Raw genomic sequence first — 26022 nt, 5'->3', positions numbered from 1 at the left:
GAGTGTGTTTCTATTAATCTAGAGACAGCAGTGGTTGCCAGAGGTGGGGGTCGGGAGGTAAAATGAGAGAAGGGCGTCAAAAGGTACAAACTTCCAGCTATAAGATAGGTAAGTCCTGGGGATGTGATGTACAGCACGGTGACTATAGTTGATAATACTGTTTTGTGTATTTGAAAGCTGCTAAGAGAGTAGATCTTAAAAGTTGTCATCACCCACAAGAAAAACTGTAACTATGTAAGGTGTTGGATGTTGACTAAACTTACTGAGGGTAATCATTTTGCAATATACATACATTTGACCCTTGCACAACACAGGTCTGAACTGTGTAAGTCCACTTATGAGGGGATTTTTTTTTCAATAAATAGGGAAATGTATTTTCTCTTCCTTATGATCTTCTTAATAACATTCTTTTTTCTTGTTTATTGGAAGAATGTAGCATATAACACATATACAAGATTTGTGTTAATCGACTTCATGTTTTCAGCTTAACAGTACACTGTTAGTGAAATTTTGGGTGAGTCAAAAGTTATAGATGGGCCTGGGTGGTGTGGCTCAGTGGTTGAGTGTCGACCTATGATCCAGGAGGTCACAGTTAGGTTCGCAATCAGATCATATGCCTGGGGATCGGGCTCAATCCCCAGTGAGGGGTGTGCAGGAGGCAGCTGATCAGTGATTCTCTCTAATCACTCATGCTTCTATCTCTCTTTCCCTCTCCCTTCCTCTCTCTGAAATCAATTAAAAAAAACATATTTTTTTTAAAAAAGTTATAGATGGATTTTTGGCTGTGTGGGGGGGTGGAAGAGTCAGCATCCCTAACCCCTGCATTGTTCAAGGCTCAACTGTATGTCAAATCATTATGCTGTACGCCTTGAACCAATACAGTGGTGTCATATGTCAATTACATCTCAATAAAAAATACAGAACTCAGGTCAGCAAACTTTTTCCATAAGAGCCAGACATTAAATATTTTAAGCTTTTCAGTCACAGGGCCCAGCACTGCCACTCTAGTATAAAAGCAGCCATGGGCAATATGTCAATAACAGGGCCTGGCCACGTTCCAGTGAAACTTGACTTGTGGACACTGAAATTTGAATTTCATACAATTTCTGTGTGTCACAAAGTATTATTCTTTCCCCTTTTTTCCAACCACTTATAAATGTAAAAAGCATTCTTAGCTTGCAGGCCATACAGAAACAGGCAGTGAGTGGGACCTGGCCTGTGAGCAGCAGTTGGCCAACCCCTGATCTAGACTAGCCAAACAACGTATAGGTGTACATATGAGAATGTGGGGTATGTAAGATATTATCTCATAGTATTGAGGTCATCACCCCTTTTACTTTACTTTCCCTTATTTCATAAATGATCACGAGGCATTGGAAAAATTTGAAGGACCTTTGACCAGGTTGTGTGTGTATATGTGGCTGTATATATTTTTTGCCAGAATACTTCAGAGTCTCTGGGCTTTGTACTCGTCTTGACTTTGCCTAATGTTTTCCCACCTGTGTAGATGAATGAAACTTTTCACCAGCTTTTCTTTGCATGACTTGGGAGACTAGTTGCTATTTGCGTGACACAGAAGTTCCTGTAGCCCTTCCTTGTGTGTTTGATGAGTCCCTTTTCTCCAGGGTGGAGGGACTTTTCAGGGTCATATTTGAATAGATTGAGAATTTGAATAACACAGTTCAGATATTTATTTGGCTCTTATGGAAGAAGACAGATTTAAAGCAACCCCTGTGCCTCTTAGGTAGTTCATTTATCAAAAGCTCTAGGCATATCGAATGATTTGGGGGGATGGGGTAGGTGCCGCTTCAGAGAATATCCCTGTATACTTAAACAGATTCACTTCCCTCTTTGTTAGCTATCAGCTCACGGTAAGTCCTGGCAATTATTGCCTATAAACTGCATAAAGAAGAGCATGTGAGTGATAATGGGAGTACCATTCAAAGTTAAGGAGTTTCTTTTCAAGAGAGGTTATTAAAACAAAAGATATCACTCGGTTAAGATCAAATTATATATAAACTTTCATGTGATGATTTTTCGTTTGACATGAAAGAAGTCATAAGTATTTTTCTGTTATTAAAAAGTTTTCATGGATTTCACATTAGTGACTATGTAATTAGCATTCATATCATTGCACTAAGGTTTTTAATCATTCCCTTATTTCTCATCATCTAGGTTATGTCATATTTCTGCCTCTTTATATAGGACTATGATTTTCCTTGGCCCCAAACCCTTTCTCTTTCAGACTTTTTCCTAAAGACAGTTTACAACAGCTGGTATCACTACATCAAAGGTTATGAATATTTGTAAGCCCCTTTCTAATTCTTTTCTAGAAAAGTTGTGACTTTTTTTCCCTATTAGCATCATATGTAACTGTCTTCTCAGTGGTACACGTTAATCTACATTTTAAAAACCCTGTTTGCTAACTGAATACATGAGAGAAATAGTGTTTCAGTTCAAACAAAATTCATTAAGCAGGTGCACTGTTAGAGGCTGAGAATTAGGAGATATTTTTTAAAGTCTCAGTCTGCTTTCAAGGAACTAAAATTTTCTTGGGAGAAGCAGCCATATAAACTAGTGGTGCTTCAGTTTTCGAACAGGCCTTGGAAGTCGAACATGCCCCGCGCAGCTTCTGCTCAGGGCAAGATCCTGAGGCCCAGCTGTTGGTTGTGGATCCCTTGGTTTGCAAATGTTTCCGAACTCGAACAGGCTTCTGGAACGGATCACATTTGAAAACCAAGGTACCACTGTGTTAGACTGCAGTGAAAAAATCCTAAAAAAAAAGTCAGAAATACTATGAGAGCATTGAGAGAGGAATTGCTGCACCTAGAGAGGTCATGAAAAGCTTTCTAGAAGAGTTGACCTTGAGACAAATGGGAGATCTAGACAGAGAGTAAGGTGTGGTTACCAGGGGATGGCACAGGAGAAACGAGATACTGGTCAAAGGCTACAAACTTCCAGTTATAAATCAGCAAGTGCTGGGGATCTGAAGGCGAGCATGGTGACTATAGTTAATAATACTGCATTATATACTTAAAAGTTGCTAAGACAATAGATCTTAAATGTTGTCACCAGAAAAGTGAAATGAGAAGTGTGTGATGGGGTGGAGGTGGTAGCTATTGCTATGGTGGTAATTACTTTGCATTATGTAAATGTATGAAATCAGCATGTGTATCTCAATAAAACGGGATAGAAATGAAACAAAAATAAAGAGCGAGCAACATTAGCATTTATTTTCAACTTGGAGGGCAATTTTTAAAAATTTAAAAAAAATATATATTGATTTCAGAGAGAGGGAGAGAGGGAGAGAGAGAGAGAAACATCAGTGATGAGAGAGTCATTTATCGGCTACCCCCTGCTGGGGATCAAGCCCGAAACCTAGGCATGTGCCCTGACCAGGAACTGAACCGTGATCTCCTGGATCCCAGGTTGATCCTCAAGCGCTGAGCCACGCCGGCCGGGCAGGGCAAATATTTCTTAAAATCAGCTAAAAGAAAGCAAGTGCCTCTGGGGAATGGGAAATAGGGGTTAGGAGTTAGCAAGTGCTGCTTTCACAACCAGACTTACAGAGTGATTTGACTCTCTGAACTATATACATGTATAATTTACATAAAAATAGTAACTACATTTAAAACTTCGACAAAGAAATAAATTAAAAGTTGTTATACCCTTTTAGAAGGAGGGGGAGGAGTGAGAGAAGGAAGGGGCTGGAATGAGGCCACAGTAGCGGGAAAAGACCTCTGAGGCCGAGGAAATGGGAGCCAAGGAGGGAGGCATGAAAGAGCAGCTCAGCATGGGCTTCGGGGGCAGAAAGTAGGAGAGTGGCCTTACATGCTAATCAGCGTTAGGGCATTAACAGCCATATACCGAAGGGCTGTTGGTATTGATCCTATGGACGACAGGAGCACAAAAATAACCATCATGTCTAGTTCTATAATGCGTTGGTATATGGTTAGAGCTTTGTCTACATAATTCATGTCATCATCGTGACAACTTTATGAGGTGAAAATTGGTTTCTCCATTTCACAGATCAGGAAAGGAAGGTTCAGGAAGGTTAAGTAACTTACCCAGAATCACAAAGTAAGTAGTGGCAAAGGAATTTGAAGTAGGTGTGTCTGACTCCGAAATCCATGGGTGTGTTTTTTTCTGTCATAACATAGCACAGCCACTGGCTTACTGAAAGATTTTAAGCCTCGTGGTGAAGGAATCAGGTTTCAGGTTTTAAAAGAAAAGTCTGGCATAGTGTGGAACCTGATTTTATGGTGCCATTATCGACTAATTTAGCTGTGTGTTTCTAGGAGGACTATTTTGTACGACATACTGTTCATTCGGGTTCCACTTCTGAGTCAGCTAACATTTAGTCCGCACCTTCTCTGTGCTGGGCACTCTGCTACTCACGTTTTACCACATTGTCTAAGTTTTTAAAATATCAAAACAGGTTTTATCATTTTTGGCTAGTTTGAGCTACTAGCAAAAGCGTTTTGGGCCTGGCATGGCTCAGTGGTTGAGCATCTATCTATGAACCAGGAGGTCATGGTTCAATTCCCGGTCAGGGCACATGCCCAAGTTGCAGGCTTGATCCCCAGCTGGAAGCATGCAGGAGGCAGCCGATCAGTGACTTTCTCATCATTGATGTTTTTATCTCCCCCTCTCCCTTCTTCTCTCTGAAATCAATAAAAATATAAACACACACATACACACACACACACACAAACAAAAACACAGTTTTGGAAGAACATATGTGATGTCTGGTGCTAAATCTATTTTGTCAGTTAGTAATGCCAGTGTGCCATTTGCCTGTGTGTCACGGATGGACTTTTCTGTGATCACCTCTTAGAAAATGTTATTCTGCAACTTATAAGCAGCCAGCAGTGTTTGATACTGAAACAGTATCAATTTGAATTTGGTGGGAAATTGATATACCTATGTAATGAATGTTAGTTTCTAGTTGTCCTAGGTTAAAAGTAATGAGCTTTGGGTAGATTTCTAATTTTGAGTTTTCTTATCCATTACTGGCCCCATAGAACACATTCATATCCTTTATAAGTTGACAAAATAGTTTGGGTAAAAGAACCGTAATTGTTAAACCTTTATTTTAGAATACTAAAGGCTAGAGATTACAGTTACAAGTGCAACATGCTGATTAACTGGAAGGATGAAATTGACAGAAAGTTAGATTCATTAAAACCAAATTATAGGGGGGAGCTTCTATAGGGACTTGATCACATCCAGGGCGGCAGCAGCAGAATTACTGGCTTGGGAACCGAAGCAGATGTGTGCAGCTTCCCCATCCACTCAGTACACTCAGAAGTAGTAATTATTTTGGTCCATTCTAATTAAAATACAGATAAGCATTGCTGCTGGTCTTAAAAGAATAGCTCAGTGATAAGAAAATCAGCAATTAATTACAATGATCATTCAAAGAAAAACAAGCAACAGTGGAAACTAGAAATATATATACCCTAAAAGAAAATCGTAGAGGTGATTTACTGTAAATTCCTCCAGTGGAGCCAATGGGAGAAAGGGACCAACAGGACGCAGCCTACATTGTTTTGTACTGGCTGCACCACCCTAAACTCTTCCCCTTGTACTGGTGTTAGCTGCCCATAATGTGCATTGTGAAGGAAAAAACAATCAAGTCTTCCATATTTGTCCTTTGGTGGAGCTAATTCTGGCAGATATTTGCATGGCTGTGTGCTCTAAAGCCCTGCAGCTTTTTGATTAGATGTACTCCCCCACCTCTAAATGCAATTAGCTGTGTGGTTGTTATTGGCAACATTTGTTTTAAGAGAAGTATAACAGCACAACTTGGAAAACAAATATGTCTTAATAGGAATATCCTTGGTACCTGTGCAAGTTTAGAGTCACTCACAGAAACACAGAATAAAGAGAAAGAATAGGAATAAATTATAGGCATGGCCCAGAGGAAAATGCCCTTAACCAACATCTAGAAATGCTTGTACTTGGAATGAGTCAGAGATGCAGGAATTATTACCTAGATTTATTCAGACAGAAAACTAACTGTAGACTAAATTATATTATAGCAATGTAATGAGACAATGTAAATATCCTGAAAATGGGATCTGTATGAAAATGCCTTCTTTTTTCATGTGTCCACTTCAGGCCTCTCTTGTGAGCTCTAGATCCATATATCAGCCTGTTTGCATGGCAACGTGGATGCTTCATACAGTTGAAACTCAGGAGGTCCAAAGCTAAACCCTTGATCTTTCCCCACAAATCTCCCTTCCAAACATCTCCACTTTCATTGTTCATGCCAGAAACCCAGGAGTCATTCTTAACAATTCCCTCTTCCTTGCCTCTCACATTTCATACACCCCAAGCCAAGTGCTACCTCTGAAAGACGCACCACAACTATCTTGGCCCCCTATTCCAAGCCACCTTCATCTCCTGAGCATAGTAACTGTTTCCTAACTCCTGCCCTTTTCCATTCGTGACTCTCCCACCACTCCGTTTGCCATGTAGCTGCCCGAGTTATCTTTTTAAGGGGTAAATTTCATGGACCTCTTCTGCTTATAAGTCCTTCAGTCTTTTCCCACTACTCTTGGGGTGAAACCTAAACTCCTTTTCTAGAAGGCCTTGCCTATGAACTTCACCCCCTCTTTTAAGTCATTGTTTGGTTATTAGGCAAAAATACTTACGTTATAACAGACTTATGAGATAATAATGACCAGATAAAGCCCTGGTGCTTTTTATGGACTGATGCCAGTGGTGGAGACCTTGGTTATTACCATCACATCCTCTAATTGCTTCAGTTGGCATTGCCAGTCTTTTATCTGTGGGTGTAGCAATCCTGTTAGCGTCTATAGTCAGTGAATGAATAATCTAACCGTCAGGTTACTCTGCCCCCCCAAGCACCTTGTCTCTCTCCTGGAACCCTATTGCCAAGCAGAAGAGCTGCTAAGCTAGGCAGCTAAGTCCCGGAACGGACTCCACGACTCCAGCATTGTGTCCTCAGCTCAGACACCGATCCCATGACAGCCTCATTCGGCTTGGCTGAAAGTCGATGGCTTTGTATATATGTATATCAGTGGACTTCACACACTAGACTCATCCTGGAAAAACCTGGTCAGGTGCAAGCATTGCTATGACGAATCATATAGGCCCATTAAGTTTAGGAGTACGGTTCATGGAAAATTGGTCCACAATCTCAAAAATCTTAACTCAAGAAGGCTCTCTCTCCTTTAATGTAACTTTAGGACAACACAACCTCCATGTATTTAATGAAAGTTGTTTACCAATCATATAATCTTTCTCCACCTTGTTAAGGAGATACGTGTATACCAAGAGTAAGGGCATGTTAGCAAGGTTGCCATGAGGGATTGCTCACATGTGGCATTTTGGATGCTGGTTCAAGAAGCAGGTAGTTGTCTCCTTGTGAAATAAACAGTGCTCATTTCTCACACCTGGTTTTGCAGAACTTCGGCAATAATATGAGTACAGTTGTGTTCCAAGTGCTCTTTCTCTGTGATTTAAAAAACTATTTATTACCATAGCTCAAAATTGAACACACATATAAACACATACTCAAAATTCCAAATTTTACAAATTTGTAACTCCAGAGTAAGATTAACACTTCGTCCTTTCTAGTCTTAATCAACAAGTCTGCCTCTTCCATAGCCCTTATTTTTTTCATAAATGCACTAATTTCCTTTGAAGGCTTCCTATTGTAATATTAAGCAGCCTCCTTTTACAAGGTCCTTTTTGGCCACTAGAGTTCTAACTCCAAGGTGAAAATGCGTTACATAGATTTGACAAGTGAAGACATGAGTGTAGGATTGTCATGAAGGACTGATCAGCATGGGAAGGCTCTGGCAAGCTTTTTTGTTGAGGATAATACCTGCTCCAGCCATTTACGTAAGATCTTCAGGGGAGGACAGTTTTGCACAGCCCAACGTCATGTCAGTGAAAACGTGACTTGACCCATGAGAATCATTCCAGCTCAAGGTGTGGCTGAGCGAGGGTTCTTTTATTGCAAGCAAAACAAATGAGCTGAAATAAAAGATTCTTCGTGATGAGAACAAAGCATTGCAGCCAGCCTATATCCAGCCTGGCTTTATAGGAGCTTCAGCTTGCATATGTACTTCCCAATCCTGGCCTTGAGCTAAGCCTGTCAACAAGAGTAAGAGATTTCAGTTTGTTTTTTAGCCTTTGATTTAAGAATTCACACATACTATTTGCTGCAGGCAGGATAACAGTTGCCGGAGAGACAGCAGGTGAAAGAGGCATGATTGTTCCTGGTGGTTTGACTGGCCGCTGCTGGTGGTTCTCTGGTCAGGCTACAGAGTTGTTTCAGTGCAAATCTTTTTTCGGAGGATTTCAAACTTTGCCTTCCTCCTCCTTTACCCCAGCTGTCTTTTGTGTCATACTCTCCATAGTTAGTAGTGAGTTTTTTAAAAAGAAGGCTCCATTTTTTTATTTTTAAAACATGCATTCAGAATATGGTTTTCAGGCTGAAAACTTGTGCAAATGTGAACCCAGACATTGAAATATGCTTACTGAGGTATTTAGAGTTAAATGTTGATATGATTTGTAAAGCAGTTTTTTCATGATTTTTAATGGAAGTTCCTCTGCTCTCAGCATCAGTTGGGGCCATATTATGAATCTAATCTAGAAACACTGCCCCTTGCCCCTTGCCCGGCCGGGCGTGGCTCAGTGGTTGAGCATCGACCTAGGATCCAGGAGACCTTGGTTGGATTCCCCGTCAGGGCACATGCCCAGGTTGCAGGCTCGATCCCCAACAGGGGGCTGTGCAGGAGGCAGCCGATCAGTGACTCTCTCATCATTGATGTTTCTCTCTCTCTCTCTCTCTCTCTCTCTCTCTCTCTCTCTCTCTTTTTCTCTCTCTCCCCCTCTCCCCCTCTCCCTTCCTCTCTCTGAAGTAAATAAAAACATTTTTTTTTTTTAAAGGGAAAGAAACGCTTCCCCAATATCTCCAAAGGAACCTGTTAAAGGGGCAAGTGATGATGCTTTTGAACACATATTGCAGATGGATACTTTTAAATTTCATTTAATAACTATTCTACTTAAGTTGTTTTCTTTTTAACAGTTTTTTTTTTTTTTTTTCTTCTAAGAATGAGTCACTTTCTAACAGATTTTTCTTTTCATTATAGGAATTTCTAATTTGGGTGCCATTATCACTTATTTTTTTCAAAGGCCTAAGAAGCCCACAGTGATGAGCTTTTGCTATTGTTATATAAACACATTTGCTTCATTTACATGCACAGCATTCATATTAGAAAAAAACTATTAACTTATAAATGCACTTCAGAAAGAATACAACTGTGCCTGTTGTTCAGGCTGCTTGTAATGTCCTTTCCTTTTTACATATGCTTTCTGCATGAGTTCCTTTAATGCGGTGTGCCTCAGCTGATAGTAATTCTTCAACTAAATATATTCAGTTAAAGAAAATTACAGGGTACTTATAATCATGTTTGGGCCTATTCACATACAGGCTTGCCGGAGTAAATTTTTACTTGGCCTGTAGGAAGTGCTCGGTTACTTTGTCAATGAGTAAAATTAATAGAAATATTTAATTTCGAGAGAAAAATCCTCAAGTTCCTGGAAAAGCTTTTATATTTACATAAAATTACACAGTCTGCACATGGTCTGGAGAATGTCATCAGAATATATTTTTCCCCTTAAATGCATTTCAGTTCTCTTAAATACTATGTAATTAAAGAATCTTTCCATTTCAAAATATCACTTAAAATATTTTTTAAATCCTCACGCAAGGATATGTTCTTGTTGATTTTTAGAGAGAGAGAGTGATGGATGAGAGAGAAACATTGATAAGAGAAGCATTGATTGATTGTCTCCCATACGTGCCCAGACCCAGGATCAAACTTGTAACCTATGTGCCCTGGCGGGGAATCGAATCCACAACCTTTTGGTGTACTGGATGATGCTCCAACCAGCTGAACCACCTGGCCAGGGCATATATTATACCTTAATTTCTTTAAAATTATGAATTAGAGCAATTGTGTCATTTAAAATCTTTTCAGTGAGGGTCAGGCAACTGTCAAATATTTGTTTGAAGCCAGGAAAAATGTACAGTCGATTGAAAGTCTCCCATCTCAATTTGATTCTTGACCAAGTTTTTCAGGGAGGGGAGTGTGTCTTGGTTGTCAACCCTACAACCGTTTCATGCCGAATCCTGTATGATCAGTCACAAGTCCCTCATGGGTGACAGACAAAGGAGAGAATGTGTGAGTATGAGTCAGTTTACCACCAAACCTTGAGTTGTTAATATCTCAGGAAATTGAACTGTGAATATTTTGGTGGGGTTTTTTTGTTTGTTTTTTGGCTTTTAAGGGTCTGGAACAGATTAATTTAATTTACATTATTTCTAGTGGGAAAAAATAATTCTGTGTTCGTACAAATTGCTTCTTGAACAACCTTCCAGAACGAATTAAGTTCAAGAACGGAGGTTCCCCTGGATGTGTATATTTTTCAAATGAAATAAGTAGATAAATAAGATTTGTGGGGAAAGTTTCTCCCCATATATAGCTCAAGAGTATACTGAACTTAAAAGGTTATTTATGGAGTACAGCGAAGAAAATTATAATAAAGAACGTGATAGCTATAATTTAATTTTTTAGTGTTATAATTTAGATTCAGTAATTCAGTAGCAAATGTAAAAAATGAAATGAGGGGGGAAAAATTAAAGTGCCACCAGAATGACTAATCAGTCATTGAAAATGCCTGTAGTGGGAATTTACTCAGATAGAAAATGTTTGCACTGTCATTAAAGACTCCCTAATTTATATTAGTGAACTAATAGAATGACAGGCACAGAAATATGCTCTGAGGCTGAGGCTATACAGGAGACAAGCATTTTTAACCCCTCTGGTATTTCAATATTCTTAGAACTCCATGTACCCTACACACCTCCCCGCTCGTAAAAATCTCTCCCCCCCCCGCCTCTCTCTCCCTCTCTCTCCCTCTCCCTCTCTCTCTCCCTCTCCCTCCCTCCCTCCCTCCCTCTCTCCCTCTCACACACACACAAAGAAATATTAGAAGTAATGTAGGTTAGGACCTAATTAAATAGTTAACTAATCAGCATTCATTGACTCCCAACTCTTGAGATTGAACCAAATATATTCAAGGCAAATAATCAGGCATGTTAATTCTTTTGTAACATTTGAAAAAACCTCTTATCTTTTAGACAAGTCTAGAAAGCCAAAATAACTAACTTATAAATGTCTCTATAGAAATACAGACTACGGGTTTTCATTTCCAGAAATGTTCTTTAAGTTTGGAACTTGCTAGTATCTCTGATAAAGTGGCTGTTCATTATATAATTGTCACTGGTTCCCAGACCTAAAATTCCATGTACTCTGTAAAACCTGCAAAGAGAACACAATCTAAATCTAGTTCTCTTGATTAGAAAGAAGACCGATATTAAATTAAATCAGACCGTAGAAGGGTAGCAAGCAGGGAGTGACTTTTCTTTTGTTGCTCAGGGGCATCTAAGTTGTTGCTTAATTCTTGATGGCACATAAACATTAGGGATTTGTCTGTTGTGAAGTAGGGTATGGGGGGACGACACTGAAATATGAAATGCACATTTATAGATTATATTATATACAAGGTAGCACAATAGAAACTTTGTTTATCAAATCATTGAACTCAAATGCCTGCCTTTTAAGGAAGGTATTATTATCTTCATTTTGCAAATCGGGAAATGACAACCCACATTGGCTAAGTGACTGGCTCAGGGTAACCCAACTAGTAGTTTAGTAGTTGGTACGGCAGAAATTAGAATCCAGTTCCACCTGGCTCCTAAGACCATACCTATTCCCCAGTTATAAGTATTATGCCTTTGTGCGAATGGATACTGACTTTATTTCAACTGTGTAGCATTCCAGGTATTAGAAACACTATTTTACATTTACAATTTCCTGAGAAGACATCATTTGGCTCATATCACAGCCCCCTCATAGAGTTTTGGTGGGTATTAAATGAGTTAATACATAAAACTACTTAGAATAATGTGTAGCACAAAGTAAGTACTCAGGAAATGTCTGTCACAACTTGGGAGCCTGTGTCATGACCAACCCTACCTTTGGAGAGCTAGTCGAAGGAACTGGGTGTTTGTAGCCTGGGAACATTAAGATGCTAGTGACTCCTTTTCCTGTAAGGCAGGGAGTAGACTTGATCAATACAGCTGCAAGGCAAAATAAGGTCTGATCTGATGGGTAAGAAAAATTTAAGTAGGCTAACACTGATTATAAGTGGTTTTTTTTTTTTTAAGTTATATCAACTGTCAAAAAGGGAGTAAGCCACTTAAGATAGAGTGAATCCTCTGTTCTGGACCTATACGCCACCTTAGATTCACTGGGCATGCCTTGTGTGCCACCCTGCACCTCCACGCCTGGGACACTTGTCTTGCTCCCCAGCCAGAGTCAGAAATTAACACCCCTTGAAAGAGACTTTCACCAGGGAGAGAAAAGGAAATGAGAAGGAGCCAGCCTGTGAACTGCTCACGCCCTCTAACCAGCTCTTTCAAGTTAGAGTTGTTTCATTTGTCTTATATGGAGACCAGAACCTCCTGCATGGTTAGTGGGGCCCAACGCAGGATGGAAATGCAGGGCCCCATTTAATAAGTGATTGAGGATTTCAAAATGGTGACAACAGAGCATTAAGCAAAGTACAGAGCCCTTCTAAGCACTGGGGGGTCCTGTGCCACCGCACAGGTCACATGCCCATTAGTTTGGCCTTGATGGAGACAACCTGAGATACTGAGCAACCAGCTGTATTTTTTGTAAAGCTGTGGCCAGTTCAGTATTTGCTTTCTTCCCTTTTCCCTCATGCGTATGTCCCTGGGATTGCACTGCACCCTCACCCCCAGTAAGGTCTTAATGGCATCGGAGAAACGTGTGGAAGGTCTTTCCCTGTTGCTAGTGGGATTGGGGTACTCGGGGTACCGCTGGAATAAATATTTCTGGATGCCCCCACAGGAGGATGAGAGGTGGTAGGAAGCTTCATTTGCATGGAATTTTCTCTCTCAGTTTCCAAAGTCCCATTTCCCTTCATCTAGTCCTGGAAGAGGTGCAGCTGGGTCCGGCACAGCATTAGGCTAGTTGCAGTCCATCAGTCCACTGTGCGGGGCCCATGTGGCCCACAGGTGAGTGCAGGGGCAGGAGAGCCCCACAAGCCAGGAGTCAGGCGGGAGCTAGAGGCAAGAAAACAAAGTCCTTTGTTTAGGAGCTTAAAAATCTCAAATCTTCCCGTGCTCGCAGTGGCCAAGCCTACTCTGGCCAATCACCTGTTCCCAGGTGTGACCGACAGCCAAGTACCTTTCCTATGTCACCCAGATTTTACTGGGCACGCGTTGTTCTTTCTTTGTCCAGTCCCTGCTCACAGGGATCTAGGGGGAACAGACCTGGGGAGTGTCAAACTGCAGCTTCCTGCAAAGCTGCACAAAAGGCATGCCTATACTACCTGGCCTTCCCTTTGCTCCTTTCCAGTTAATTAATAACCAAGATAGTTACAGTGGTATCATTAACATGCAAGCTGTGTCTTAGGCTCTGTTTTCTAGTGTGGGGACTGAAAAAAAATTGATATTTTTTCTCCCACCTTTAAATTCTTATTGCTGGGCTAATAAATTAACAGAGACAGACTAACAGGAGAAAGGCAGACATGAGCATGGGGAAGTCACATAAGCATGAAAATTCCCAAGACAGTAAGGCACATTGGGTATCTGAGACATTTTGGACAAAGGTGAGAAGGAGAGGAGGTGGGGTCCTAGATTTCAGAAGTGAGAAATTTACAGGTAGTTGAGGATGAGCAAAACATACCTGGCAGGAGAATTCTTCTAACCTGAAGCCCTCTTGTCTACCTTCCTGAATTCAAATTGGGCTAAGGCAGCACCCCAAGATTCCCATCCTGAAGCAGGTTTCCCTGCCTGTCTCTCCCGGGCAGGAACCAGGGGAGGGTCGAAGGTTCTTTTTGAGCCTTGTTTCTTAATAAACACTTTAAAGTTAGTATCCCAAAAAGGCAGCCTCTGGGTGGCAAAACTGGTTCCCTTCAGTAGACTGTGACACTGTGTAACCTGAGTTTTTAAAGCTGGGAAGGCTTGTCCAAATCCCCTTTAATGTCACTTCTAACACTAAGATACCATAATTCCACCAATGGAAGGGCATACGTTTCCTACAATGGTATTGTTGGCTTAATGCAGCCACAGATATGCATGTGGGCGAAAACCCTTGGGTTACTACAGCTCCAGTATTTTATTCTTTTATTGTTCAGCAGAATATTAATAATTCATTAGAGCCCGGCTGGGTGTGGCTCAGCGGTTGAGCGTTGGGATAGGATCCAGGAGATCAAGGTTCGATTCCCAGTCAGGGCACATGCCTGGTTTGCAGGCTCGATCCCCAGTTAGGGGGCCTGCAGGAGGCAGCCGATCAGTGACTCTCATCATTGATGTTTCTCTCTCTCTCTCTCTCCCTTCCTCTCTCTGAAATCAATACAGACATATTTAAAAAATAATAATAATTCATTAGAGGGGAGCAATAAAGGAGCCTAGTAAAGAAAGGTATTCCTCACTTCTTTAGTATCTCAGTTCTTCGTTTACCTAAGCATCTCCCGCGACCTGCTGCCTCTAGTAGGATTGTACAGGCGGTGCTCTGCCCCCTCTCCGCGCTCAGGTCCTAATGGAACCAGCGGCTGACCGCCCCTGCCCCTGCCTCTGCATGGTTCTGTTGCAGAAACGTGCAAGCATTTAAACCCGAACCGCAACCTCTTGAAATCCACCTATTCACTCAACAAACATTTATTGAGGACCATGTGTGTCAGGTACTGAGGGAAACGCAAAGAATTAGTTACGGATCTTACCATTAAGTAGCTGGAGGTTTTACAGCAGAGACTGTGTTTGTGTGCTGGAGACAAAAGTGATTCCCGCTCGAAACGGCAGGTAGCTCGGAAGGTCACTTAAAAGTGCCTGTAACTGCTGGGGAACTGGGGCTAGAGCTCTGGAGGGATTTATAGAGGACTTGAGGATTTGACATGTGAAATTGAGGAAGACAGGGATCCAGAAAGTAGGGTTTTATTCAGAATTTAACTTTAGGGTAAAAAGCAGTTTCACTGGACTAAAAATATTGTCACATGTTACTTGAGATTAGTAGGCTTTTGTGCTCATTGCAGCTTGCGTGCACTGTCCCTGTATGGAGCAATGGAAGATGAGCCCTCCTCGGGCCTCACTACTAGAGTCACTATTGCTTTCAGTAGGAGGATCACTCTTGTGACCCATATCTGGCCTTCCGGCACATACTGTTTATTGCAGAGTTATCATGAGTTTATTTCTTCCATGCAACCTAAATGATATAAACAACTTGTCAATTTTACATCTTCAGTTTTTTCAATCAAGCATATGGGTAAAGAGCAACCTTTCGAATAATTAGCAAAAATTAAGCAAAAAAAAAAAAAAAGAAAGTCAGTTTTAAAGTCCGAGCATGATTTCCTCCTGAGCAAACTTACCCTTTAAATGCAGCGAGCAGTGATTGCTAAGCCATTAGCAAAGTTTCGGCAAGACAAAACTCCTTTAGGATTCTCCAATAAAGAATAACTTCCAAGCTTTTGGGATCTAAACAAATGGAAATAAATTGGACAGAGCTACTTGAACTGACAAATTAATGAGGAAAAAAATTTGTCTTTAGTGTTGGTGCTTGATTTGTCAGTCTCCTGAACTTCCCTGTGTATTTAAGGCAATTTTCCCTTATTGAGTCATGAAGGTATGCAGTCATTCTGAGGGTTTTGTATCAGGAGAGTTTTGACCAACATTTGCCAGGGGATTAATTTTGATAGTATCATTGACTTTTTCATTCGAATTCTGATATGCCTCAGAATGAGCTGAAATTTACTTAAAAAAAAGAATTTTCATATTTTTCCATTTCTCTTTTCTAGTTCTTTAAGTAAAGAACAGTGTTCAGAGGTCTGGAATTTTTTTTTAAATATGTTTTACTGATTTCAGAGAGGAAGGGAGAGGGGAGAGAGAGAGAAACATCAGTGATGAGAGAGTCATGGATCGGCTGCCTCCCGTACGCCCCCTGCTGGGGATCGAGCCCACAACCCGGGCATGTGTCCTGACCGGGAATCGAACCGCCATCTCCTGGATCCTAGGTTGATGCTCAGCTGTTGAGCCACGCTGGCCAGGCCAGAGGTCTGGATTTTAAGAACCAATGTCACAGGCGATGTAACAAATTCTAATACCTACCTTGTCTTTTCTGCCGGAACCTTGCCAAATGCAGTTGATATTGATAGAAATGTCTTTGTACATCACTGGTTGTCATGCAATAATAGAGTGACTATAAAATAGTATTAGTTGTTTTAAAAGGCACCTCTGTGAAAAGAAGGCATCATGAGAGACCTGGAAAGTGTATTTAGAAACAATTTTTTTTTTGTTTTGTTTTTTGTTTTTTTTGTTTTTAATATATTTTTATTGATTTCAGAGAGAAGAAAGGAGGGGGAGAGAGAGAGATAGAAACATCAATGATGAGAGAGTCATTGATCGGCTGCAGCCCGCAACCCGGGCATGTGCCTTTACCGGGAATCTAACCCCGATCGCCTAGGATCCTAGGTTGACGCTCAACCGCTGAGCCATACCCGGCCGGGCAGGAACAGTTTGAATACAACACTTAAAATAATTGGTTGTCAATGAGGAGAGGGAAAAAAAAGTACAGAGGATGTTAGGGGTAATTAAAGCAACTGATGATAGTGTTTGAAGGTATGTTGAAGGTTTGTGGGTATGTATGTGCAAATGTGTTCGCTGGGTTTTGCTCTAAATTCTCTTAATGTATCAACAGTTACTTTTTACATCTCTATGAGGATGGAATTTTTACCATAGATGTTGGTTTAAAAAATCTAGGATATTTCAAGGAAAGAAAAATATTTGATCCCTTTGTATAATTTAACCTTAAATCATTTATATAGCCAAGAACATACATTAATAAAATAATACCTCTTTGAACCTTAGTTTCTCTTTAATCTTCAAATTAGATTTTAAAGAATGAAATATTAGGAATTCCATCAATAAATTTAAATAGAAATAGATTCATTTGAGGTAATGGCTGAATATAACGGTGGCATTCTCATATTAAACCTGATGATTTGGTATATTATATTCCATATTTTCTCTTACTTCATGGAGAGTAGAATTTTTATGAGCAGTATTTCAGAAAAATGTGTGTTGACTACATGGAACTCTTTTTCCACATTAAAAAAAAATATTTTAACTGATACTGTTTCCTTTTAGTCTTTTTCTGGAATACCTGGGAAAATATTCTGAAGGCTTTGTATGTTCTTCAGTTTCAGCTCAAATTCTCAAGGGCAACCTTGCGGCAATGGAACAACAGATTGTTCATCTGGAGCGTGACATCAAGAAATTCCCCCAAACAGAAGATCAACATGATAAATTCGTGGAAAAGATGACGATATCCTTTATTTAAGCATTTTGTTTATTTGTTAGTTTAAGTGTGTGTGTGTGTGTGTGTGTGTCTGTCTGTCTGTCTGTATATTTGCTATGTGGATAGTTTTAAACTTAGTCTATCCACACTGTCCGGATGAATTTGTGTATGGGCTGTTTCTATATTAGCAGCATAAATTTTAGTTCATGATGATTTGAACCAGGTAGAGTAGCCAAGGGAACAGTTATATAAGAAAACACTGCCATTTCTCAAAGAAGAATTTCATTCGAAGGCCCACAAGATATGCAAGGTAAGTCTTATGAGGCTTGATTAAACCTAAAACAAAACAAAGAATCTCCTTATGTAACGCTTGCTTAAAAGAAATGACCAGCAGTAGGAAATGTGTTTTGGTCAGACCTTTTTTGCTTTCTTTGTTATGTGTGCAGGTCTTTTTCTGAGGGCACACGTGCATTTTCAAGGGCAACCAGAGAATGCGCGGCTGGAGGAATTGATGAACTGATCAGTAGATTACATATTTAAATAAACTGTAGTAGCTATCTCTGTAACATTAAGCATTTCCTGATAAATAAATGGTTTTAAACTTCCATTTTATATACGGTATATTCATATAAATTACAGAAATATATGAAAGGAGAACTTGAGAAATAGCATTTAGCTGGAATTGTTTAATGTGAAATCTGGTGTCTAAAGATAAACTACATTAGAGCTGGGTTGTTGTTTTTTTCTGATTTGGTTTTCAAAAGTTAAAGCCATCTCCTCCTCCTCTGGGTTTAAGTAAATATCTTGAACTGCAGATTGATTCACTATTTTATATCTCTAGAGGGAATAAATACTGTAAGTTCTTTATCTGATAATAAGTAAATTCCTTCAACAACTATATGGCAGTCACCTTGTTTCAAGGTTAAATCTCTTGCCTTTTTCTTTTCTCTGATATGCTTTCTTTCCTGCCCGGTTTGTAAATTATGGTACTGAACATGAATTACTAGAGAATGGCAATTTAGATTTATGTGGAGAAAAAATTTTTTTTTCATTCTCAGTTTTTTTGGTTCATGGATTAATACTGTGGTTTGTGCGGTCCTTTAGCGATGCTGAAAACATTCATAAATAGAAATGTTGTAAACAAGTTTTGGGTGATTGGAGGCAGGAAATCCTCAAAAATAACGTTGGATTACATAACTGCCCACGTTGCAGTACTTGATGTGAAGATTTAATTTTATTGCTGATTAGATTACTCTTTGTAAGTATGTTGTATTGTCCTGTAGCTAAATACACCCACCTACATTTTTCAACTTTTGATTTTGGTTCTTGCATCATACATTTCAATTTCACTCCTGATCCCCTGGGTCTTTTCAACATTTTCTTCTACAGTTGGCTTGTGGCCACATAACAGCTTGCACCGTTGAGGAGTCTTTGTTGCTCGTTTAGAGAAAGAAAAGTAATTTCAAACCCTCATGAACTTGGCCTGGACTCTTTCTTTTATTTCTCTCTTTATGCAGGTAATTAAGCACTTTAAAGGGAAAATCTAGAGCCTTCTGTATCTGCATGTTACAGACGAATGGTTATTCCTCATTTAAGGGACACTCAAGTGTGACTATTTGTCTACAAGGCGATTGAAAACTATATTAAAATGTATGGGGCTGGAACTTTGCATATTGTATTGAAAAAATCAAATGAAATATACAGCAATTTATTTTAGAGAAAAAGTTAAAATATTGAGTTGGTTAAAAACTCCAAATTAATCGATTTCAAAGATAGAATTATTACTCAAATTATTCTGCCTTTGGAAGACACTGTAGTCTACCATGGAGAGTTGTGAACATCCAGAACGTGACAAACAAAATGCATAATCATCATATGTATGTGTGTTGTGTGACTTCTAGTGCCTACTTAATATTTTTCTACTGTTCTGGCAGATTCAAAAGAGAGAAGGTTATTTTATGGTGAGATATCTGATTCTGTTTTAAAATTAGAACCGTGATTCCATTTCAAGTACAGGACTCTTTGTACTGGATCATCTTGCCATTGTTTCTGTCCACTGCCAATAAATTGTGTCGCTTCAGGTCACTGTCCCTTTAAATTGGAAAACTAGAAGCACAGGTAGGGGAATGGCTTCCCTTGAAAGTGATCTTACCTACTTAAGCAGTAATCTCTTTATAAGTGCTGTGAGTTCAAAAACTGAACAACGCCATGCCTCTGGGCTTTTAGAAGAGCATTGGTGCTGTGGTTAGCAACAATGGCACGAGGGCCAGAGAACATACAGATTGAATGTATAAATTGAATCTTCACCAGATCTCTAGTTTGGGCTAAGTCTCATAGCCCCCTGTGTTCGCCCTGACTTTTTCAATATTGATTAAACATTTATAATATGCTAGGCTTTCCAGGCCATGAAAATATGACATTGCACAATATAGAAACCCTGACCTCTAGCTGCTGACATTTCCACACTTTTGTGGTGGTGTCCCCATGGCCGAGTTCACGTGTGGCGTGTTAATTTCTCTGCGCCCCTCACAGTATGTGAGGCCTAGAAACGTGTAGACACTGAGTAGGTGTGTGTTGAGTCACAAATGCTATAGCCAAAGACCATGGAGATCATCATGTCCAAGCTCTTACTTTTACTTAGTACTTCTAAAGGGATATTGTTAAAGAGTAGTAGGTTGTGCTTATAGTTATAAAACTTGTCTTCATATAAGTCTTCTCAGGAACTTGAGTAACACCAATTAGCTTTTTTTCGACCATGCAGGTAAAGTGTAATCAGTTTTAGAAGGGATAATCCCCACCTTTATAAAGTAAATGTCAAAAAAGTTGCACAACAACAACAACGGAATGAAAGGTCTCCTGTGAATGGAGCGGGCCAGGCTGTTTCCTGCCCCCTGAAGAGTAGCCAGTGGCTTTTGAAGGAAGTCTTATCACCTCTGCCTCCCCTTCTGTACCCCAAGTTGGTTGCTTGTTCCAAAAGTGGGGGAGGAAGAAATTTTCCTCTACCCTTCTAGGTTCTCCCAGCTGGTCTAATAAATAAATCAGCATGAGATAGGTTAACAAAAGAACCAAATTTAATTTCATACGTGCATATGGGAACCCCACGTAATAAAGCATGTATGGCGTCATGAGCCAAGGTGTGAGGTGACATGCCCTGGGGCTTTAGAGGGGAGGAATGTCATCCAGAGAATAAGAAGAACGATGTTTTGTAATTAGAAGTTTGCCTTGTCCTATATATAGGTCAGAAAAAGTTATCTCTGGTAATGATTCTTATTATCGCACACCCCCAATTTAAATTCTTTAAGGGAGAGGAAAAAGTTTCTTGTGAGCCTGCAGGGTCTTGATTGCCTTCAGCTCAAAATAATCCACATGGCAAAGTGGCACATCTTGGGGAGGTCTCTTCTGAACCCCTTAATGACTTAAGAAATAGATGGAATGGGTAAAATTAGCAAAACTAATTGTATAAGACTACAAAACATGGAGAAATGGGGAAAATTCTCTTATACTTCATTCTAGGATCAAAGGGGATTGTCTATCATGGATATAATAGCTCTCTATATATATATACACACACACACATACATCTATACACACACACTGTTCAAAAATCTTGATTAAATTTGTGAGGAAGTTATTTCTGTTTTCCTATTTTTTTAAAAAGAAAAGCAAAGTTCTTAGTATTCATGCATTAGCTCATCATAACAGTATCAGAAGTTTTTAGCTCAACTGCTTATGTGGTGGATTGAAATAGAATCTATATTCTTTTTTTGTAAGTTATAAAAATGATAGTATTTCATTTATTGATTGTTTATACTATGTATCAGACATTGCCCAATTTCATATACTTGAGCTTTTAAAAATGTTTCTGTTTATTGTTTTCTATGTCTGATGATAAAATTGACCACAGTTGTTTCTGTGCCATTGTCGTGAGCTCAAGTTGGGCCAGGATAACTTCAACAACTCATCATTTGCCATAGATCCCTTTGTTTCTTGTCACTAATTTCGAGGGGTCATCTCTTTTTATTTTTTAAGGTTACTAGGAATTATGTAGTGTGTGTTAGTGTTTGGTAAGGATTGCAGATATTGGTAGGGCGAGGTTCAGAATCCCATCTAATTTCAAAGTTTTGCAAAAGAACCCATGCTTCAGAGACCTGACAGGGAGCACTGTGAATGGACCACTTGTCAATCCTTAGGCTGTTCTCTTTGACTTGACATTGTATGTGGATTTCAATTTTTACAGGTTTTGTCTTCTTGAGAGTTTGTCTTCTAAATCAAAGCATCACTTTTATTTACTGCTGCTTTTTCCGACAGGAAAGAGCATTGTTAATAGAGAGCTTCCTAGACTTTTAAATATTTGTCGTGATCCATTCTTAACATCTACTGTCTAAAAAGCACATTAAACACAATGTTGACCTTCCTGCTTATATCCTGTTGACAAATTTCTTACCACATTTACTCACATAGATTTTGTCAATGGCAGGGCTGTCTGTTGCACCAAATCAGCTTAGCTTTTTGATTGACTGCTGGCTAAATCATTTCACCAACTGGAGGACAGGGAGTGACTGAGCAGCAGGGGCACCATTAACACATTGACAGGAAGAGCTGACAGAACGTTAATGACATTAACACCCTGTCAACTAATATCAACACCTGGGATTTCCTCATGGTAGGAGGGAGAGTCATTTAAAGTGGTTAAAAATCTACTTACTGAGGAAACACTTTGTCCTTACCAGACAATTCAAAACAGATCTGGGGTCTGCACTGCACTGCAATTGTTAATTTTTCCACTATTCTTTAGTAAGGGAATCAGTTCTTAAAAAATGAAAAAATTCACGTTATTCAACCAGAGTAACATTAATCACCCTTGAGAACATGCCAGTAATAGGTTTTAGTGAAATGATGAGCCGCACTTTGTAATGTAAATGCCACATAAAATTGACCAAAGTAAAAAAAAAAAAAAACAACCCTCAAGAACAAAGCCTTTTTATTTTGTGTATGAAAATAGTGAGTCAGGGTATTTTCTAACTCTTTAAGAAGCATGGAGAACCAGACTGAATTGGAGGGAAGCTCGCTGGTTCTGACTCTTACCTTCAGTTGCCTGCTGATCTCAAACTCAGAAACTTAGTAAGTTCAAAGCTAAACTTTTTAAAATGAGAGTGGTCATGGAGATAGGGTTCAGAATTGAAAAAAAGCAAAACAAACACCAAAAAAATGCATGATCAGTAATGGAGAGCATGCGTGCATTGAAAAGCAAAATGTTATAGAAAACCACATGGGTAAAATGCTGATTTTTTTTAAAAAGGAAGATTCTTAGCATTCTTTGAAATTTACACTCTTCATAATGGTATTAGGAGTTTTTTAGTTCAGTGATTTGTGCATTGATTTGAGATAGATGATATAATTGTTTATAATAATAATAAAAGTAAAAGTGATAAAATAGTTATAGTAACAACTGTTCAGTCAATGTAATGTGGCAGTCACAGTGCAAGGAGTATATATATATAACACACACACATATATACACACATATATACAGGGTGGGGTAAAAGGAGGTTTACAGTTGTGAGTACGTGAAATGCAGAGTTCATTCTTGTATTATTTATTATGTTATTTTTCCATACAAATAACTGTAAATGTACTTTTGCCCCACCCTGTATACAAATGTATATATATAAATGTATATGTATAGTGTTATTTTCCATACAAACAACTGTAAACCTACTTTTGCCCCTCCCTTTATATTAATTATGTATACATATGTACATATATATAGTAGTATTTTCCATACAAACCTTTTACTACACCCTATATTTAAATGTACATGTAAATGTATATGTGTAGTATTATTTTCCATGCAAACAACTGTACACTTTTTTGCCACCCTGTATATAAATGTATATATGTATACATATATGTGTGTGTGTATAGAGTGTTCCCAAAAAAATGTACACACACTTTACAGCTGATAGCTCAATTGATGTTTCTTTCTTTTTAGATTTAACTCATTGGAATTAATAATCATTCAAAGTGTGTATACATTGTTGGGGGACATCCCATATATGCATGTATGTATGTGTATGTGTATATATATACATGCATACATATGTATACACACACACACACACAAACACACACATGTATATAAAATCTCAAGTGATTTTTAAAGCAGTCCTATGAGGTGTAGGCACTATTTTTAACCCCATTTTAAATAAGTGACTATTGAAGCCACAGAGGGTTATAGTTCAACCACATACGTGAGATCATGTACATAATAAGTCTGGCTAATGAGGGTATGGGGGAGAAACAAACTGTTCTCTACTAGCCTCCTAGTTCCTTTGGCTGGTCTAATAATTAAATCTATATGAGATAGATAAACAAGAGAAAATAACCAAATTTAATACATACGCACTCCTGGGAACCCCACATACTCCAGAGAATCGAAAAGGGCAGGTGGAGCAGAGACCGCACTCTGAGCCAAGGAGCACCCTGAGGCATCAGAGGGCAGGAGGGTCACTGCAGGCCGATAAGAACACCTATTAAGTAATTAGAAGCCTCCCGACCCTTTACATAGGCCATAAAGCATTACTTCTGGTGGTAACTGTCGTTATGGGTAAGGTCCCTAATTTAAATTCTTTAAGGGAGAGGTGAAAGTATCTCGTGAGCCTGCACATTTGGGGGAGGCCTGTTCTGAGCCCCTACAAGGGCCCGGGTTGTAGCCTTGGTCTTTCAGACTCCCAGTCTTGTGTGCGTCACCATGGTATTGTGCTGCCTCTGTGGTCAGAAGGCTTTGTAAATCTGAGATGAATTCCACATTTGTTGCCTATAAAACTATTGCTTCCTTTCCAGTCTCCCTCAAATGGGAAACTTTTTCTTTTTGAAAGGTTTGTGAGCTAATTTTAAAATTAGCTGCTCACTTATTCCATCTCCTCCAGAAAGCCTTTTCTAATCATAGCAATCAAAATTAATTTCCCTATCCCCTGTGTTCTCATAATATTTTAATACTTTGATTATTGTACTTGCAGACTTGCCTGTTCTCTGCTTATGTGTATGTCTGCTTTGCACACTGGGCCATAAAATCTTTCGAGATACAGATTCTTACTCATCTCTGAGCTCCAAACAAGAAACACAGCACAGTGCTTTCTAGCAAGTTGTCTTAATTCACGTTTATTGAAATAGGTTAGAGTTCATTGTATAATGATTAATGTTGAACAACTTCCTGGCAAGTAAAGAGAAAACATTAGCTATATGTTATCCTGGCATAACTGCAGTGTGACAAAAGGAAGGAGTCTAACATATTTCCAGTGTGAGTCCTTTGTTATGTTTTGATTTAAGATGCGGGTATTTGTTAAGAATTATCTCTTCAACTCTTCGCTAGAAATCATGTTCTAAGAAACTGTCTGAATGCAGCATATATTTTCTTAGGATCAGTCAGCACAGAAATGTTCTATTTGGGGAGACTTGCTTGTTTGAACTTCAGCCTGAAATTACATAGACTGCGAGCTGGATGTTTCAAACTCTGTTTGGGGAATTGATAGACATTTTGCACTTGATGCTAATGATGAGAAGGGGATCTATTACTCAGTTAAAGGGCGCGTAAAACCCTTTCAGGTCACTGGAGGCTCATCTGGAAAATCATCTTTTTCAGAACATAAAACGGGACAATTTGTCTGAAAGATGACAAATCCTCATCTTTCCCACCAGAAGCTAAGTTTTAAGTGATTAACACGTTTTTCTGTGATTTATTTATATTGAATAGAAATGGTATTAAAAAAGGAGCTTGAAAAAGGTAAATGACCCAGTATGGTTATGCTTTCGCATATGCTTGTGTCCCAGAGAAACTGTAGCATATACCCATATCTGTGTATAGAAACAGACATAATTTAAAGCCCTTTTGGTATTTGCAAGAGCATAAATTGGGTATTGTAGCAAGGAATCCATGAGTTTGTTTCGTTTTGCTTTGATATGAAATTTACTGAGACGCTTTATTTTCAATTATGAAGGACATGCATGGGATGTTAAATACACACAGTTTATAGCAATGATAATGATGTCAGTATAACTATTCAAGTCATACACTCTTGCAGCAAAATCTGAATCGTGTACTATTTTCATAATGTAGAAAATATATCAGTATCATTTGCTATAATGGAAATCTGTTTAGTTATTTCTAGTTAGAATGTGTTTGAGGTACAGCTTATGAAAATCATAGCAAACTGACAGCTTTTCATTGAATATTCCCTCTTTTTTTCTGGTTTTAAACTTTAATATATTGCAAGTGAATTAGCTTTATAAGGCTCAGACTGGGGGAAAAAAATTTTTAATGTAAGTCAGAAAAGAAAGTCATTATCTTTAGTAATGATGTAATGCTACTTTCCTGTATATAATAATCTATTACGTTGTTTCAATTCATGAGTGAAGTTAGAAGTAAAAGGAAATATATAACAAACATCACCGAAATTATCTAATTGAACTTGATGGTGGATATATACACACACACACACACAATTCATAACACAAACCTTTAGAATTACTGTCAACTTGAGATGATTACATCTCAGCCACTCATTTAAAGCTAAGGCCCTCACTAGTGGTGAGAATGGAA

General features: G+C 39.0%; 1 protein-coding gene across 1 annotated transcript in view; it reads left to right on the top strand.

The window, feature by feature from the left end:
* DIAPH2 (diaphanous related formin 2) overlaps positions 1–26022 on the top strand; it is a 709361-nt gene that overhangs the window by 424913 nt on the left and 258426 nt on the right. Inside the window, exon 24 of the mRNA XM_087813361.1 lies at positions 17326–17450. Coding sequence (XP_087669487.1) covers positions 17326–17450 — 125 coding nt within the window. The remainder of the gene's footprint in view (positions 1–17325; positions 17451–26022) is intronic.

Source organism: Miniopterus natalensis, chromosome X, assembly GCF_054644295.1.
Source record: "Miniopterus natalensis isolate mMinNat1 chromosome X, mMinNat1.hap1, whole genome shotgun sequence".
NCBI classification, from domain to species: domain Eukaryota; kingdom Metazoa; phylum Chordata; class Mammalia; order Chiroptera; family Miniopteridae; genus Miniopterus; species Miniopterus natalensis.
The sequence above is the reverse complement of the archived record's forward strand: the minus strand, read 5'-3'. Positions and strand labels throughout refer to the sequence as shown.